General features: G+C 31.5%; 2 protein-coding genes across 2 annotated transcripts; one reads left to right on the top strand and one right to left on the bottom strand.

Annotated features, from left to right (window-relative positions):
* Positions 1–2,754: 2,754 nt before the first annotated feature.
* On the top strand, positions 2,755–3,697 carry LOC124822213 (histone H1-like). Its single transcript, XM_047294194.2, has 2 exons — positions 2,755–2,983; positions 3,088–3,697. Exons 1-2 carry the CDS (start codon positions 2,822–2,824, stop codon positions 3,520–3,522), a joined length of 597 nt encoding a protein of 198 aa, XP_047150150.1. The 5' UTR covers positions 2,755–2,821; the 3' UTR covers positions 3,523–3,697.
* A 14,548-nt stretch (positions 3,698–18,245) lies between these two features.
* On the bottom strand, positions 18,246–20,265 carry LOC148192476 (NAC domain-containing protein 37-like). Its single transcript, XM_088099042.1, has 2 exons — positions 20,167–20,265; positions 18,246–19,189 (listed from the first exon to the last, which is right to left on the bottom strand). The coding sequence occupies exons 1-2, from the start codon at positions 20,209–20,211 to the stop codon at positions 18,614–18,616; spliced, it is 621 nt and encodes a 206-aa protein (XP_087955168.1). The 5' UTR covers positions 20,212–20,265; the 3' UTR covers positions 18,246–18,613.
* Between the last annotated feature and the right edge of the window lie 7 nt (positions 20,266–20,272).

Raw genomic sequence — 20,272 nt, 5'->3', positions numbered from 1 at the left:
AATGCAGGAAGCTCAGTCCTGGGGTTATCCTGATACTCTAATGGTCTTTCATTCTCAAATAGAGAAGATTGACTCATGTAGTGAGAGTAGCAGGAGGTCTTAGTCTTGGGTGCTTACAATATTATCCAAAGCGTGGAAACGAACTTTGTGAGTGTGGTAGGGTGAAACTAATTGGCAATGACTTTATGAAGCAGTAGAAGCCACCATAAGTGCACAATCTACCATAGCTCGACATTCATTCTAAGTCCGGAAAATTCAGTCAAAGTATTGTCATGCATAAAGTGTTTGGTTGTTTGGTGTGAAATGTGTATCAATAATTGTTTGTATTCTAGTGTACCCTTGCTTGTGTGTTGTCTGCCTATGTATTGTTTTTCTTTTGCGATGATCACCTTAACAGTGTGAGCTTAAAGAAATAATCTTTTCATTCGTTCCAGCGAGAGATAAGGGTGAAACAGATGGGGAGTAAGATGATTCTACATATGTAGATCTTATATTTTGTAGGTTTGTGTTCATCTAGTGGTTCTATCATCATATATTAATATTTTATTTTAGTAGTTTTATAGTATTAAAATGAGATGTTATAGTAAGATTTTTATTTTTAAACAAACTCAAACATTTATATAGAAATTATTAAATTTACAGATTTAAAAAATATATAATTATTTAAAAGAATTGAAAAAATTGATAAATTTATTTTATTTTATGAAATGTAATTGATAAACAAGTTTAATATATTTGTGTGTTGAAATTAATTTTGAATTTGTTTTATTAGTATTACTTTCTATTAACAACTTAAAAAAAATTAAATAAAATTAAATGTAAAAGAGAAATATAACTAACATAATCTTATTTAAAATATTTAATAAAAATATTAATTTAAAAAAATATGTGTATAATATTTATATAAAAGTTAAATTTTAATTTAATTCGAAGAAAGATAAAATTGTTTAACTAAAAGAAATTAAGATAAAATAAAAATATATGAATAAAAACAAGTATATGGAAATGACTAAGAGTGATAAACTCTTATATTATATTGTTAATGTCACATGATATAAGCTTGACCAATTTTTATTTGTTTAAAAATATTATAAAAAAAATCACAAATTAATATATTGGTACAATACTATAAAATAATGCGATTGGATCAAAATTTTCAAAATAAAAATCGAGACTCATAAGAAAATATGAAATCTATTTGAAATTTTTCTAGAAATAGATATAAATGTTTGGATCAAATTTTTTAAAATAAAAACTGAAATTAAAAAACGAAAACTATTTGGCATTTTTCAAAAATAGATATAAACGACATAATTCAATATAATGACCAATTGAAAGTTGGAATTTTAAATGTAATTTAAATATTTTCATTAATGAACAAACTGATTGATTTTATTATGTGAAAATTGCATTAATCTCGGCTAGAATTTTTTTTAGACAGCATTGATTTTATTCACGGTTTAAAGCACAGATTCACATAATTTATACAATTAAAAAATATATATTTATATTCATTATTTAATTTATATGAAAAAAGCATATATTTTCAAAATTTTCAGAACATGTATAATTAAGTCAAAATATAAATTTATAATATTTTTCATAATTAAATTGTTAAAAGTCTTAATTTTTTTAAAATTTTTAAATTTGTATGTTTTTAATTTTAAAATCTTAGTTTTCATAATTTTATTTATATTTTTGTGAATATGTTATTTGTTTAACTAAAATAGTAATGCAAAAGTCACTTTCACGTTAAACTCTTAACATATAAGAGAGTTACTTGCCATTTGATTAAAAAAAAAATGAAAGAGGTGAATATCTTTAAAAGTTGTGATGATCATTTTTGAAAACTTAACAGGAGATAAATGTATAGTTTAAAATTAAAGTGTGAGTATATTTAGCATCTGGGAACATAGTGTAATTTTCTCTTATCTATTTCCATCAAAATTTATGTGAGTGTCTTTAGTTTTTTTTTTTCTTAATTATCTTCGTTTCATTTTTTTTTCTTTTCCTTATTTATTTTGTTTTACTTGATCTCATTGTTAATAACAAGTATAATAAAGCCTTTACTTTTTAAATATGCAACAAGTTTTTAATCTAATAAAAAATAAAAGCACTAGAAAAATTAAATATTGATAGCTCTAATTGATATACAATATAATTTATAAAACTAATAATTTGATTGAATATTATTGTATTTCTAAAATCTTTTATTAATAAAAGAAATAAGTTGAAGATAAGTAAATAGTAGAAAAGGGAATTATTGATTTATTTTAGCTTTTCAATGTTTTTTTATTGCTTATCATTATTAGAAAAATGGGGTTGAATGTTCAGTGATTTAGTTTGGTCCTAAATGGCCATCATTTAACCTATTTTCACTCACATTGTAATCTACTCTCTCTTGTGATCAACCCTACAAAAAAAAATTGGGTGATAAGAAAAGGAGATGAAGAAAATGGAAGAACAAAATCCTCAAGAAAACACACTCTTTCTTAGTTCCCCATTTGGTTTGAAGAAAAAAAAGTCAGTTACTAATACAAAAAACTGTTGGCATTCCAATCCACAGTCTCGGCCACTTCATAGTCTTTTTCGAGGTCTTCAAACAACGCTCTAAATGTACGCCACGTGTACGTTCTAGATATCTCTCTGCCACGATGGCAATCCTCATGCCACTGTCTCCACCAATAGCACGCAATCCTATATCCAGCAGATATTGCCCCCTTCGCTATTTATAACACGATGTTTACGTTCCCGTCATCATCAATATCAAAACCATCGGGTTAGTTAACTTTTTGCATTTCATCTGAATATTTGATCGGAGATGACTGACGTTGCCGGAGAAGCTCCCGTGCCCGCTACCACCGTGGAAAAGCCGCTGGAGGAGGTGAAGGCGGCGAAGGCGGCGAAGGAGAAGAAAACTAAGGCTCCGAAAGAGAAGAAGCCGAAACAGGCTAAAACTGCTGCGCATCCTCCATATTTTCAGGTATTTCTGCATTGATATATATATTTTTTAATCCCTAATTATGTGTTTGATTTTTAGGCTTTGTTTGTTTATTGAATTTTGTGAGTTTGTTTTGTTTTGTATAGATGATTAAGGAGGCTTTGGTGGCGCTGAACGAGAAAGGAGGATCGAGCCCTTATGCTATAGCGAAGTACATGGAGGAGAAGCACAAGTCGGTGCTCCCCGCGAATTTCAAGAAGATTCTAGGTCTGCAATTGAAGAACCAAGCCGCGAGAGGAAAACTCGTGAAGATCAAGGCCTCGTACAAGCTATCCGAAACCGCAAAGAAGGAGAAGGAGACGAAGGCCAACGCTGAGAAGAAAGAATCGCGTCCGAAACGTAGCAGTAGAGCAACCACCGCTGCTCCGACGAGCAAGAAAACTGAGTCGGTTAAAAAGGCCGGAAAGAAGGCTGGGCCGAAGAAGACTAAGAAGGTGTCGACTCCCGCGAAGCCCAAACAGCCCAGGTCCATTCGGTCTCCGTCCAAGAGGGCCCGGAAGGCCACCGTTACTGCCGCTTGATGTTTGATATTTTCCTTTTCTTAGTGAAAGTCTGTAACTGCATATATAGTAGATAAAAAAAGTTGTGTTGGGTAACTTGCTGCAAAAGCTTGAAGAGAGTCTGTAAGTATAGAATGGTTTAAGGGTTATGTAGTGTTCTCTGTGATCAAATGAGGATCAGTATTACTGTTTTCAATTATTGTTTCTCTGCGGCATCTCTTTCAAGTTCTTTTTCTGTGAATTCTCTGGAACGAGAAAATTTAGTTGTGTTCGGTTATTTTTTTTTACTGGGCCGTTTAATGGGCTTTATTATTTGTGGTTTGTGACTGGGCCGAAAATAGTTGAATAAACCATTAGGATCAAATGAGGTGTGATTTGATACTCTGTCGCTTTAAATTGTTTCCATATTTGTGTGGTGTAGAAATTTTTGAATGAGTGTTCAACGATTCTAGTATAGAATTACTTGCGGAACTTAATTAGGTTTTGAAAACCAGCGTGCATGCAATGTAACCCTATTAAAAGAGGATGAATTCATTTAGTATTATTACTATTGCACTTAATAATATTTAAGTTGTTCGTAATCGGAGAATTTTCATTCAATTACCAGTTTAGATTAATTAAGAAATGCAATTTTTATAATAACATTTTTTGGAACTTGTACTAATGACATGGTAATGCAATTTGCTCTTGTTAATAAATATACTTTATTAAAGGTCATGACATGAGCACCATGTTTCGTTTTTTATTTTTTCACGTCCTCGCCTTTTTAGTAAACATGCATAACCTTTATTAAAGGTCATAACATATATTTATTTTTTTTACTTCTCTTCATAAATATGTTTAATAGTTTTAAATACAACAACAAAAAATGAATACAAGAGAAGAATAAAACTACGAATAAGACCTTCCATTCTCCTATTCTCTTTACCTGTTAAAATTGATCACAAAGTTTATATTAAGAGTAACACTCCTAACTCCGATTTTTACTTTTTACTCTAGGAGTAATTGGATTTTTATCATACTTAAGATAATATTATATATAATGATTAAAAAACTATTTATTTATCACTTTTCGTCTTTACGTATTAAATAAAATAGCTATCAAAATTATATTGAATTTATTCAGAACTTTTATGACATTGTTATTTTTAATGTATTTTAATATATCTTTAAAAGGTAACTTAAAAGAAAATCTTACGATGAGGATTAATATAATATTTTTTTTATCACGGTATATATAAATTATATGGTTGTGAAATGTTTAGATTTATATAAATTATACTATTATGAATAAATTAAAACAAATTAAAAAATAAAAAAATCACAGACACTGTTTAACGATTTTTCTTTTTCCTTCTCTACCACCGTGTCTCCACCATCTTCACATCATTGCATATGTTGATTCAACGTTGAGTTTGTTCCGTTTCGTCCTTATCGCTGTATTTGTCATCTCTACTCCCACATTCGTTATTGTTAGTGCGTCTGATGCTGTCATTTCTAGCATCTAATTTCTTTAGCTTCTCAATTTATATATTATTTACAATTTATTATTTCACTGATTTATTTATTACAATTTTATTATAAAAATTTCAAAAAATTATATAAGTTTATAAATTTTTATTTATAATTTACATTTATTAAAATAATATTTTAGTATTATAAATGATATTTATATAAATATTACTATTATTTTCATTTGAATACTATTAAAAATATTTTTATTAATTATACTTAAAATCAAATGGTTAATTGATTAATAGTGAGTAAATAATTTCTCCTTAACTACTTATTTATTCGTCATGAAATAATATCTTTATTTTTCTTTGCTAATTCTTCGTATAACAGTATGAGAGGGATTAACGAAGTTTAACTAAAGATTATTTCGTCAAATGCATTACTCTCTTATAGTATTCATAGTAAAACAACTTGTTTTTTCTATCTCTTTTTCTTTATTTCTACTTTATTATTTATTTTAAATTGATTTCAAATAATACAAAAATTATAAAAATTAATAAATTAAGAATTTTCTTAAATTTAAATTTACCATTATTATAGCTATTCATAATCATGCAAATTTTTATTTACTTAAAGCAAGATAAAGTATAATATTTTTGTTAATATTTTTATTTATTTTTACATATAATACCATTCATCCAAACCGAAGGCTTTTTAAAACGTAGCAATTGTGAGATCTCAATTATATAGAAAGTATATATAATAAAGACGTTCACATGCATAATATAGGAAAGCAGTGAGAGTAAATAGGATTACAATCATTCTCTAAGTAGCTTCAGAATATAAGCTTAAACTCCGAAAAGATATAAAATATAAGCTGAAATGGAAAATAGTATCCTAGAACATAAGATCAACTAATAGCATCCTATGAGACTAGGCAGCAACATTGTCCTCAACTTCTAGAGCCATCTCCAATGGAACATCATCGCCATCTGCTCCCATCCAAATGGATGATCATCGCAAAAAGAAACATACACAAGCAATACAAACAAGCAAGGATGAGCTAGATATAAAAATCATGTTATTCAATCACACACGACATGTAAAAGCCACTCAAACATGATACATTGACATCACAAGACTCATTGTTTTATAGACCGACTCGTCCGGACCAGAATGATTGCCGAGCTATGGCGGGTTATTGTTAAACTCTTTGGCAAGTGCACCAAATCGTTCAAGTAATAAATCGTGGTAAGACTAGGTATCGTTTTCCCAAGAGACTCGTAATACTAGAAAATTATGCGATTAACAACTCATCTAGACTTAAGAACAACTCATCTAGACTCAAGAACAACTCATCATTTAAGAATATGTGCAAAAAGATAAATTCACAAGTAATTACAAGGTTGAACTTTGGTATTGAAGGCACTTGGAAATGGAAAAGACTAGAAATGGTATGAAATGACATTGTTAAAGTTAGTTTTCACCAATGCACTCTTGTGTATAACCAATTTCATCTCCTCTCTATGAATTTACTAAAGTCAATCCACTAAAACACTCTAGCCCTAATCCCTTAGGTGAAAGAGTCTAGGTTTTCCTTATCAAACTCCAATCCCTTGGACAATCTAACAAGCAAACCCACATTAAGAACTAGGATCTAAGACAACACGTGAATCATATCCCATCCCTGGCTCAATGACCCACAAGGACTCTTGTTTCAGTTCAAGATTTCATATCCCATCCCTGGCTCAATGAAACCCCAAAATCAAGTCATGAACGTCCCCATTACATGCAAGCTTTAAGATCAGAAACAAGAATACTAGTAATAGATAGAAAAGGCATTTATAAATACGAAACAATCATTCATTACATAAGAGTTCATAGGCTACATCTAACCCTAACAAGATGAATCTAGTTCTCCATTTCCATGGAGAACCCTAAAGCTTACAAACATGGAAGATGGAAGAAGAAGGAGACCCAAAGGAAGAGGAGGAGATGTTCTCACAAGCTCCTCGCGCCCTCCATGAGCTCCAGACGTGAAATCGCGCCTCCAAAGAACCAAAGACCCTTGTTTCTTTCTGCCTCGTGAGTATATATACTGCCCGAATTCTCGCTTAAGCTAAATTATTCTCGCTTAAGCGAGAATCAACTTCTTGAAGAAGATAGTCATTCTCACTTAAGCTAAATTATTCTCGCTTAAGCGAAAATGACTTTTAAATCATTGACTTCTTGGATCACCGAGGCTCTTCAATGTAATGGAGGATCTTCCTAACATCAAAATAGATCAAAAAATAAGGGATTAGAGTATTATTTACGTAATGTAGCTCAAAATATAGATAAATACTAAAACTAAATAAAAGAGAGGATTTAAGCAAGTAATAAGCTAAAGAAGAGTTGATTTTGCTACTAAAATGATGCTTAGATAATGGTAAGAATTAGCATTATCAGTTATGCACTCGTGGTGGCCTCTATTGCTTTGCAAAGCCGTTGCCAATGGGTTCCACCCTACCACACTCACGAGGTTAATCCGTTCCACGCCCTGGAGCATACTGGAAGCCTCCAAGACTAGGACCTCCTGCTACTCCTCACCTCATGGATCAATCCTCTCTACTTGAGAATGAAAGACCATTGGAGCGTCAAGAAAACCCCCAAGACTGAGCTACCATGCAATCATTCTACACTAAGGATCTCACCAAAAGATCCTACACAGATGAAATTTGATTTACAACTTGGATCATACTTTCATCTCTTTGTAATCATATACTTTCTGCCACAATCAACATATACACAATCTCAACCATATACATTACTCACCACTCACAAATTATAAAAATAACATCTCCACAATTGAATCTAAGTTAATCAATACCAAGAACCAAACAACTCCAACTAACCCATAACAGCTCATAAAATGCATCAATTTATACATACCTACAAGTAATATAATTATTGATTAACACTCACGTTTCAATATAAGAAACAACTATCCTTACTTTATTATATATATATATATATATATATATATATATATATATATATATATATATGACACGTACATTATCTTATAAATATATATATTATATTAAACTAATATATATTATATTAAATATATATATATATATATGTATATATTTATATATGTATATATTTATATATTTATATATGGATCTTTACTTTGAATTTCAAACACACGGTGACTGATTTTCTAAAATTATAATTGGCTAGACATTAACACATGATAACTTTATGCATCTACAATCAACTTGTTTTATTTTATTTTCATCCTAGTAGAGATCTTTCTTTACCCCAATTGGTCACCGGAGAGGACCCAAATGTCTGAACGCATCAAACTCACCTTCGACGCCAGCACATATGACTAGTCACAACTGACTGGACCAGGCCAGGGCTGCTCTATGATCAGGGATGTGCCAACTCGGGTTTTTAAGGTTCCTCTATCCTACCAACAAAGAAAGGCTCTCAATAATTGACAATTAATTTATTTAAATTATCTACTCTGTTCTCTTATGCTCTAAATCTGAAATGTCTAATTTTAATATTTTCACTTCCTCTCACAGTAACCTCAAACAATACCTGTACACCTATTTAATCCCCATATACATGCTATTACAGAACCCTTACTCCCGACCTTCCAACAAGATCAATTTCAGCCAACAAACTCATTCAAAACAAATTAAATTCATCACATCACAACATGCACAATTTCACAGTTTCAATTATAACACCCAATACAATAAAAGTCATAAAACAGTTTCACAAGAGCACACCAGTTCAACATTCATATGCATATATTTTTATAAAATAAATTCATACAAAAATAATTAGCTCCCCTTACCTTGAAGTTGAGCAGTATAGTCAACTAGAGTGCCCTAACCGTGCCTTCACAGAGAAAACCCAAACAGTGCCCTACAACCACCTAAATGGTGATGGAAACAACTCTTAGAGCTAGAATAGACAAAGAATCAAAAGGAGCACCATGCAACCAGTAAAGTTGCATGCCCTAAGTTCAAGAAAAAGTGGAGAAACTGACTTACCCCTCCAAATAGAAATCTAATCGGATAGAAGGGAAGCTCTCAACTCCGTGAGCGAAAGAACACCACTTATTTGAAATTTCAACGGTTCAAATGAGTGCAAGGGTAGAGAGAAGGCAGAGCAAGAAGGAGAAAAATGGAGATGAGTTTAGAGAGAGAAAAGGGGAATTGGAAAATGAACTCAGAGCTGGAAAAATGAGGCCTCTTTTGAGGTCCTAGTGCCCTTAGCTTCTTGGACCAGGCTGCAGAGCCCAATAGCCTTACATTTTCAGGCTCTTACAGAAACAAAAATAAAATTTAATTTTTGTAATGCTTTTATTTTAATTAAGTACATAAATTCGAACTTCGTATATTTTTTTGGGTTTTCTTGATAGTATTGAGAAAATGTTGTAATTATCTCTATAAATCTAATATAAACGCACTTATTGAATAAATAATAAAGGGATAAATAAAATAATTATCCAATATAATGTGAAGTGAATTTGTCTTGGTTAATTGTTACTACTTGGCACCCTTCTTTGTACATCTCATTATGTAGTGATTGAATTGCCATTAGAAGCAAAATCCTTCTTCTATGCAATTTTTTTCTAACCTTTAGATATTTACACAAAAACACAATTGTTATAATTTTTTTTAATACTTACCAAGCTACTCTAACTTCTACCATTAGTAAGATATTTTGTTGTTAATTTAACTCCTTGAACTGGTTTAATGAATTGAAAAGAGTCACAAATTACTTAAAATTAAAATTACAGAGCTATCCGACTCTTAGATACTCACATAATTTGTATATATCTTGACAATTTATTATAAAATTTAGTACTTATTTATTTTTTTTTTTCAGGTTTCTCACTTTGTAAAAGTTCTTCTTAACCATTTCTGAAAACCCAGTCCATTAAGCCTCAAGGTAGGGCAATTGCGTTCTCTACTCCATCAATTTCTTCCTGTACCCACATCAATTTTCCTAAATACCTATTTTACTTTCATAAAACTGACTTCCGGATTATTATTTCTAGAACGGGGTTTCCTGAACAAGATTTTCGGAATTTGCGAAACAACATTTAAGTAATGTGTTCTTCGAAACGAGATTTTTGAAATAAAATTTCCAAAACGCGTGAAGTATATTCCAGAATATATATGTTTTCCGCAACAAACTATCTTGAATGCATATGACATCTAACATATTTTGGAATAAAATTTTCAGAACATTCCTACATAAAATGTATTCCAGAACTAGAAAAACTTTCCGAACACATGAAATACTTTTCGGAAAAAACTTGCTGAAATAAGTTCGTTAAGCATTTTCTCTCTTCTTCCTTTGCATAAGCGGTCTAGTTAGTGATGTCAAAATGAATTGTAATTCACGAATTAATTCGGCCCGTCGACTCACTTAGAACCCGGGGTAAGTCGGGTTGGTTCACCAACCCATCTAATTTAATTTAATTATTTATTATTTTGTGTTTCAATATTATTAGTTAGCATTTTTGTTATTATATTGTAGATGAGGATAAAAAAAGATGTTTTGAGAAAAATATTATAGATTTGATACAAAAATTATCAATATTAAAAACTTATTTATTCACATTTTGTGTTTATTTTTGGATTACGCTTGGATTGATATATATATATATATATATATATATTTTATTTTAAAATTGTCTTTAGAGTTTAAGATCATTTTAGAGTGAAATTTATTTAGATTTGAATTAAAAAAAATGATATGGTGTGTCGGGTCAGGTTCAAATTTTTTTCAGCTTGCTAATAAGTGACTCGAGTTAGATTGACTCACTAAGTGACCAACCCGTGATAAGCCGGACTAGATCGAGTCAGATTACCCGTTTTGACAGCTCTAGGTCTAGTAGCGACGGCGGTGACATAAACAGTAGCATTGACAATGGTAGTGTGGCCCAATAGTAAAGGGTATTTGGGTATTTTTCTTTTATTTTGGTGCAAGAAGAAATCTGATGGGATGCAGGAAGCAATTGTCAAAAGGTAGGAATCTGAGGCCCAATCTTTCTTTGTCCCTTCAATACCCCCACACAGTTACCGTAAGAATGTTCAAACTCTGTGTAGAGTTCATATAGTTAGGGTTGCCTTCCCTTTCATTAATTCAATGTCATAACAAAACATCATAATGATGTAAGGGGAAAGTTTATGGATAAGGTTGCCTTCTTTTTGGACAACATATGTAAAAACAAGCAAATAGCGACGAATTAGAATGAACTGACAGGGAAGGGAAGGACCATCTGGTCCTTCCACTAGCTGATCCTAAAACTCATGAATTTGTTCTAAGAGAAAGGGTATAAAAAAAAACCTAAATCTTCTATATGTGTCTGTAAGTAAACTACCTCAACGTAGTGTAGGGTATATATGAAGGTACGCACATGCAATTACTTTTTATTTTGTGTGTGATAGCAGATGAAGACAAATACAGAAGGCTCACAAATGTTGGAATAATTAAGTTGATTAAGAAGTGAATAGGACCATTTGGTCCACCTAATGTATAGGATGCCACCAACTCTGAAAATCTAATGGATAAACATTATTCTGTTCGGAATCCGAGAGAATTATTTTGTTACTGCATATGTTACTGCAACGCTCACGTAAGTTATTTTTAACGATGCTTTTAGCTTAGCAATAGAAATCACAGTCTCACAGACATGTATTATTTCATAGACAGGGCCTGAATAATCAAAGTTTGAAGTTGTATATATATGTAGAAGATAGTGTAGGAGAAAATTAAGAATAAAGGAAAAAAAGTTTTGAAGTTAGAAAGGTAAAAAGAAAAAAGAAGTTGCATGGGGTTGCGAGGTTTGTGCACTGTAAGACAAAGCATGCTCAACGGGAGAAATGGCCAGCAGCATGCTAGACAACATACGGACCCACCAAAACTCTTCATGCTCATCAATCCAATTCATATGCTTTTCTAGTTTCAAATATGTCTTTCCATCTTCACTTCTTGACTTCAATTTTAACTTTTCTCCCACAATCATTCATTTACTTCCCTTTCTCTCCTTCCTTTACCCGTCTCCAGTTATCACACATCTTATTCTTCCATTTTCGCTTTTTCATCTTACCATCACAATTTCATCTACCTTAATTAAATATCTCAATCTGTTCCCGTTTAATTTGAATAATCATTTCAAACTGTGCTACTCATCAACATAACATCCCAAAAATAGTTTTGCTTCTTCAATATTTCAATTTAACAAAGGATATTAAATTAGAAATATTAAAATTATATAGGTTATATAAAGGTTATGTGTATAGCATGTTCAATTTTTCAATTTTTTTTTTTATTTCCATGAGAAGAGAAAAAGGTAATGTGATTTGTAATTGGAAGATCATATACCAGTTTTATCTGTTATTTCCAATAACTAATTTAGATATGTTTTTACTTTATAAGATTTTTGAATATTGTTCTTTCCCATAAAGGTTTTAATTACTCATTTATTATTAATATATGTTGATGCATAATCTAATAATTAGTATCTAAACATGTTAGTTTTATGATTAAGATCTTTCTTCCATTAAATTTTGTCCCCAAATTAGCATCAACTCTAATATGCGTTTCTTTCCAATTTTAATTATGAGGAACCCTAATATGAAATTTAGGGTTTTCAATTTTACTGAACCTTATGAATCAATTATGTTTTCCGCTTCATATGGTTCAAGTGAAACTTCACCTTATGAATTAATTGGATCAAGCCGCCAATTAAAAAAAAAAAGTTATCTTTTTTTGGTGTTATGTGAATCGAAATTTTGAATACGTTGCGTGAATCGATGCCTTAGAAAGGTTAGAACTTGAATATTGCATGCACGTATCACTGTAGCAAATCAAAATTTTGTGAGATTGGCTATATTCTACATTGAGGTTTGCATAGCCCCATGTTTTAAGCAAATTGCAGAGCCTACAATTCTATAGGAAGATGCCAAGGAATTATACATACATACATACATATATATATATATATATATATATATATATATATATATATATATATATATATTAAATATAATAGGTTTATTATATTATTAGTTAAAATATTAAATTGATCTAATTAATATACATCATAAAAAAATTAACTGTGTATATGATATAAGTAATATTTAAATTAGACGAGGAATCAAATTAAAAATATTGAAATCACAAAAATAATTCATAGAAATTATATAAATGAGTTATGGTTTCCTTCTGTGTACATACAATTCTTTTTCATTTCTTTCTTTTATTTTTTTTTCATTTCTTTTTTATCATCATTATCAGAAAAGAATGTCAAAAAAGAATCTAAGATGCTATATAGTTGAAATATCAAATACAAGTTTTATTTACGTTGTTTTCAATAATCAATTCAAATACATTTCCGTATAGAAGTTTTGAAGATTAAAAGGTTTAATTGTTTATTAATTAATTAGTGATCTGATTTGGTGCATAAATTTCTATCTTAAAAGAGATTGATCTCTACAAACTCACACCGCAATATTAGATTCATCTAATATTAGATTCATACTTAAATATTGCTCAACATATAATATCAGAATTTGTATAGTTGAGAAGCTGGAATGGGAAATACTATGATTTCTTGACATTTGGAGTATTTGAAGTAAGAGAAATAGGTGTAAGTTTCAAGATAAAGGCTTTAATGGAAAAAAGGTGGCTCAAGAGATTAAGGAATAATAGTATAAAAGTTAGGGACCATCGTTCTCCCTATGGGACGACAAACCATGGACGTGTTGTAGAGATATAGGGTCTAGTTATTGTATTAGTTGCTTTTGTTGTTTATTATGCTATGAGTTTTAGTGTGGGTATTAAATTGATGTGGAGAACCTGAGGTCATTGTTATTTTCCTAGGTGAATAGAAATAGGTTGTTAGCATATAATATTTGCTGGATTTGTATTTCTTATATTCATGTTTATGGGTGCTATACCTCTTGTACTAAATGTATATTATAATGTCCATTACGAGAAAAAAAAGAAGTGAGTATCTTAATAAATGTTTTAATTACTTAAATAGCATGTGGTAAATGCTTTTTTTTTTACCCTAATAATAACTACAATAAACATTTTACTTCTGATTATGTTTATATTATTAATTACGGACATTTAAAAAAACAAACTAAATTTCATATATGAAATTTATTTTTACTACAAATGTATACTTTTTCGTCAACCATAATATAAATATATGGCAGATATAGTTTAAGGATATCAAAATTTGTTTAAGAACTAATATACGCCGTATGAATCAAATTAATTTCTAATTAATTTACATCTGTTACTGTACTTGATTATTTTATTGACTAATTATTCTGTTCCTTAATGTTTAGGTTTGTTGTTTTCTTTTTTATTATATAGGTAATCCTTTACAAGTTTTTCAATAAATAAGATGTTCTTCAATAAATAAAGATTAATCCTTTATTTTTTTTAATTTCAATTATATATTTGTGGGTTAAATATGTTTTTAGTCCCTAAACTATCACGCGATTTTGGGTTTAGTTCCTATTCGAAAGTTTTGTTCCTTTTAGTCCTCTTAGTTTTGAAACTCTTATGTTTGGTCCTTAAAATTGAACGACGTTAAATTTTCTTTGATATGGCAAACGGCGAGCCACGTCTGATGCAAGTTACTGTTCCACGACGTTTTGATTTTTGAAATCAGATTAGAGTCCTTAATTTATTTTATTTTTTAATTGGGGAAAAGTGATTGCCTCCTCCTGGTGAATCCTGATGACACTGTTCAAGAGCCCCTTCGAGATTGGGGTGCTTGCGACGAGATCCGTCCAGAGCCAGTAATCAATGGAGTGCTACATTCGCAATTACAACCAATTGACGCAACTAACAGATCAAGAAACAGTGAGGGAATAAAGTGAGGAAAAATGGGAGGAGAAGGAAGAAACCTATTCGATGAGACGGTGAACGAGACTTCCATTGGAGGTTTCTCGGTAGGTCCTTTTGAAGAGCCACAGCAAATCGTAGGTGAACATGTTCTTTTACTTCCGCACCGTCGTTGTCCTCACTCCGCTGCTTCGGCGGATTGCTCCCGCGAAAGTCGTGCCAACTCCGCTGCATTTCGAGCTCCATCGCTTCCCGTGCTTCTTCCACCGACGGTCGAATCGGTGACAACGGCGGTTTTGGCGGTGAGTCTGGTGATGCTAATCTTCATTTGGTTGGTGATGCGTCACAGGAGCTTTCGGCACTTTCGCCTGACGTTATCATTCTTGATGTTTCAGTGTGAACTCTTCTGTTTGTGTAGAGTTTTTCCTGTTAGTTTTATTTTTAGTATTTCACTTTTTCGTGTGTTTGGTAGGGAATGGTGTGCGGGGGGATGTGCTCCTGTAGAAGTGTGTCGGTCGGGCGAAGCTCCCAGAAGAGTGGTTGCTCCTGCTTCTCAAGGAAATGAGGTTGGTGCTCCCTCTCAAAGGCTGGTTTGGAAGAAGTTTGTCGATCGGGAAATCAAAGCTCTGCCACAAAACAACACTGTCGGATGAGGTGGCGGTGCCGATGGACCACACTTGCAACCGACCGGCGTTGGTGAGTATGGTTACCGGTTTGTAGTTGCTCATTTCAGAAAAAAAAGCGCAACGTGGAACACATTCACAAGGAAGCTGGTATCACACGTGGCTCGCCGTTAACCAAAATCTAATTTCGTTCAATTTTAAGGACTAAACATAAGAGTTTCAAAACTCAGAAGACTAAAAAGAACAAAACTTTCGAACAAGGACTAAACTCAAAATCATGTGATAGTTTAACGACTAAAAACATATTTAACTCTATATTTGTTGTTTGTTTGACATATTATTTTATCTATCATCCATTAATGTCTAATCACACTTTTAAGTTTATAATGTTGTTCAATATTATTTAAATGCTTTGAAAACTAAACTTATTTGTTTGTTTGATTATATAAGTTAATATTTTAATTTTTTTATCTTTATAATATCACTTTTTAATAATTATGGTTAATAATTAATAAAATACATTATCATCTTGATTTTTTTTCTAACAAAATACATTTAAATGAGTTAATGCTTCCCTAACTAATAAATAATAGGTCAAATCAAACTATAAAACTTTTAATACGTGAGTTAAATTGAATTAACTTGATTTTAACTCAAGCAGTAGCGAACTAATATGGTAATTCATTTTCATACTTCTAAATAAATAGTACTTATCAAAATTTAATAATCTATTAAATCCAAAATCCAAAAATAATCCTCACTCTTAGGTCGTTGAACATTTTCTTTTATAAATTTGGGTTTTTGTTTATGATGAATTTTTTTATGTTTATGGCAAACATTTTATTGAGGTTTTCACTAAATGAAAAGATAACAAATTATTCTTTCGATACGGGGATGGTGATTGGATGAAGTACTAAAAAGAAAATTGGATGAAGACGATTATATTTCTGTGATGGTGAGCCTTTATTGGATCATTATGTTGGGTTTCCTTTTTTATCTAACATGGAACTTGGACTTAAGGTGGTTCCTTTTCACATTGGTACAATTTTCTTTCAGGGAAAGCATTTTTAATCAACTACGAGTAGCCCTTTGTACCGAAGTTCATTTTAACAGGACTCGCTTACCTGGAATCCTTCGTCAGAAAGACTTTCGATATAGGGATCATTATACTCGTCTGAGCTGGTCACCAAGACAAACCAATACCATTATTGGGTCTATCGAAGAGGTTCTGATACCACTGTTGGTTCTATCAACAAGGAGATTCACTGGAGAGAAACATACATCAATGACATCTGAGTTCAACCATATAAGGGATTCACGTCACTCTTTATCCAAAATCTTAAAACGATGAGTTAATAGGTTTTTCACCTTTATATAATGTTTTACTTTCTCATTTCTATCTATGTAGGACTTGGACTCACACTTAGATTCTCAATAAACTAGAGGTGTTGAAAAACTGGAGAGGGAAGATGTTTGGATGGTGGAACGTGGAAAGATGTTGAAGAAGAAGGGTGATGTTGGGTGATCTTAAAACTGAGACACGTGTCCAAAAGTAAGCAATGGCGTGACCTATTGTTTACCAAGTCACAAGAACGGTTAACCATATATTAAATATTGAGGATGAAATCCATACATTTTGTAAGAACACGAATCTATATAATTGAAAAAAAAGACAAACAAAAATCGTTTAATAGTTTTAGACAACAAAACATAATTAACCCTATAAAGTATATATACATGTAACAAATTCTCTTTATTATATAGGTATAACAAAGAATCGATTCTTTTATAAGCAAATCGATTATATATATATATATATTATTATACTTACCTATAATTAATTTTAATAAAATATAAATTATTATTAAAATAATATAATTATAATAAATAATTATAATAATAATAATAATAATATATAATTTTGATTTATCAATTAAAATATTTTTTTAATCTATTAAACCTGTCGTATCAATCACAAAGGTAAACTTTAGTCTTAAATTAATTGAAATAACACGATTTTTTTCTTAGTCCGGCCAATTACACATTTATCTAATTTTTTCTCTATTAAAATATTTTTTTAATCTATTAAACCTATCGTATCAATCACTAAGATAAACTTTAGTCTTAAATTAATTGAAATAACACGATTTTTTTCTTAGTCCGGCCAATTACACATTTATCTAATTTTTTCTCTAAAATCCATTTTCCAAAATCAATTTCTAAATCCGAATACACTCTAAGTCAACTTTGCATAGTCAACTTTGCATGAAAAAGTAAGTGGCGAACTGTTTAAGCAAGTACATCGATCATTAAAGATCAACTATATGCACTAAAAGTTTTTTGCGTGAATTTTGTATTGAAGTTATACTTGATTAAACAAATCAGTTAGTAACACATCATTATTTAACTGGAAAGAGAAGTTTTTAGCATACATGAAGTTGTCACTTATGTTATATGTCAAGAAAGCGAGGACCACTTAATCATAACCTTTCTATATACACATTAACCACACGTTAGTAATTTACGTGTGTTAACCACAAATCAATCCTGAGACTTAATTAAAGTTTTAACCAAATTTACATCTAGTTACAAATAACATATATATTAATTGATTTGCTTTCATTTTCCACCGACAAAATGGAAGTGATGAAGTTAGCATGTACACACCATGACAGTATAAACAGCAATGTTGTGTGTGCATGCACGTGACATAGAGATGAATGCAGAAAATAGCACAGATGCTTAAAGAGAAGAGCAGATAGGAAGGTTTGCTGTAACGAGAGAAATTAAAGAATGCAGGCATTAAAAATAACAGAAGGATTGTGAAAGATCACAACATATGCTGCCATCTTAGGCATGAGAGCCAGAGCCTAGGTAGAGGACTCGTTTTATGGCAAGGCTATTACTGCACCTGCTTAATAACATGATAACTTAAAATATAAAACTACCTAAATTCTAGAGCCATTTGGACGCATGCATCTCAATTTCCGCACACAGCTGCACTCACGCAGAAGGGCATACAGAGTTTGATTCTTCTCATCCACACATATTTTTTATACAAAAATATAGCATGTCCCCAGCATCCATAGAACAATTCACATATATGGTACTAAAAATAATTAAAAATCGTTTCCATGAACTTCTTTCCTCTGTCATTTTTCAAATACGCATATCCCAATATCACAGTCTGAGCTTGTGTTTAGAAAAGGGCTTAGCCTGTTCCCTTCATCCCTACTGCTCTGCAGTAACAGCAGTGCCATGTCGTGGCTATCATGGGGTTCAAAGCTTGAGAGACCATTGGTTTCAAGCGTGTCTTCTTGACTCAGTTGAGAGGCTACAAACTTGTCAAGAGCTCTCCAATCAGTGACTTTCTTTGTGTTGTTGTTGGATAACCTGTTTTGAATGTCTTCGTCTTCGTTATTGTCTGATACCAGTGACACTGTGCTTGGCCTCTTCACTAATGGCAAAGACGGGCTTTCTAGCTGAGGAAGTTGTACAAATGGATCTTGAAGCATGCAACTCAAGTTATCCGCTTCTATCTCTTGCTTACACAAGAAATTTTGAGATAAAAAGCTCTGAGACTGCCTTGAAATGAGATCGATTGGATCAACCACAGTGCTTACACCACTTCCTTCCTCGAAGAAGTAGCTTGAGTCCCATCCTTCAATAGTCTTTGTCTGTCCAGTGGTTTTTTTCTTGAAGGCTCTGCACACAACCCATCCTTCCTCCTGCATGAACACAATATTTAAGTTACAAAGTTGAGATGAAAACTCTCTGTTACTTTTTGAGTTTACCAGACTTGCTACACGTTAGGGGAAGAAAAAGTGAAAAGTCTATTGTTGTTGCTGCTTTAAAGCTTTTAAGTAAGGCTTTGCTTTATCTTTTGAAAAACAATTCCATCTGTTTGGTGTGAGGCTGTATGTAGTCAAATAATTAATTACGTTTTGACAATCAAAATGGCAAGAAAAGTGTGTAGTAGAAAGGGAAGGAAAAGAAAGAAATTTAATTATTCGCTGCTGAAAGCAGTGACTTTTGACTTCTTGTTGGTGAAAGTTATGTTGCGAGAAAGCGTGTACGTGACTTGGTGAATATTCAGAAGTTAGTGGTGCACTTAAAAAGTGGAGAAAGTGAGATTAGAGAAACCAGCCAGTTGCATCATTTGATATAAGTCAAGTATAATAGCCACCAACAACGAAGTCTTTTCATAAGATGAAGCAATAACTAGTCAGTATGTAATGCACATATCAAGATTCAAAATAGTGTAGCCATATAGAGGAAATAGAGAGTATAAGCTACTACAGTTACTCTAAAAAGAAAATAAAAAACAAAAATATAGATTTTTTCTATAAAATTAAAAGTGAGATAAATTGGTAAGTTGATGTAAAAGTTAATCGAATAAAGATGGGGAATGGAATATTTTAAAGTTGAAAACCCTTTGACGTCATTAAGAGAGCTACAGAAAAGAGAAACAGTGCTTGATCTCCAGCTTATATGTATTGTAGATTTTTTAGTATGTGTGTGAAAGAGGAAAAGGTTAAGGAATGTGACATAATTAACGGGGCCATCTAAGGCAAAGTTTGAACGTAAAACATCAAACTCAGCCACTCAAGTGGAGTTAGCAACAATAGTAGCAGTGCAAAAGAACAATGGTACTTGTTTATGCACTAGAGATTAATAGTATGTACGCAGTAATATATATGCTTACCTGAGGAGGTCCATTCTCGTCGGATTCGAGTCTATACTCGTGCATGATCCAATCAGACTTTTGTCCATTAGGGGCTCTTCCTTTGTAGAAAACAAGGGTTTTTCTC

Source organism: Vigna umbellata, chromosome 9, assembly GCF_029865625.1.
Source record: "Vigna umbellata cultivar VRB3 chromosome 9, Vumbellata_1.0, whole genome shotgun sequence".
Lineage (NCBI taxonomy): Eukaryota > Viridiplantae > Streptophyta > Magnoliopsida > Fabales > Fabaceae > Vigna > Vigna umbellata.
This window is presented reverse-complemented; position numbering and strand designations above follow the sequence as displayed.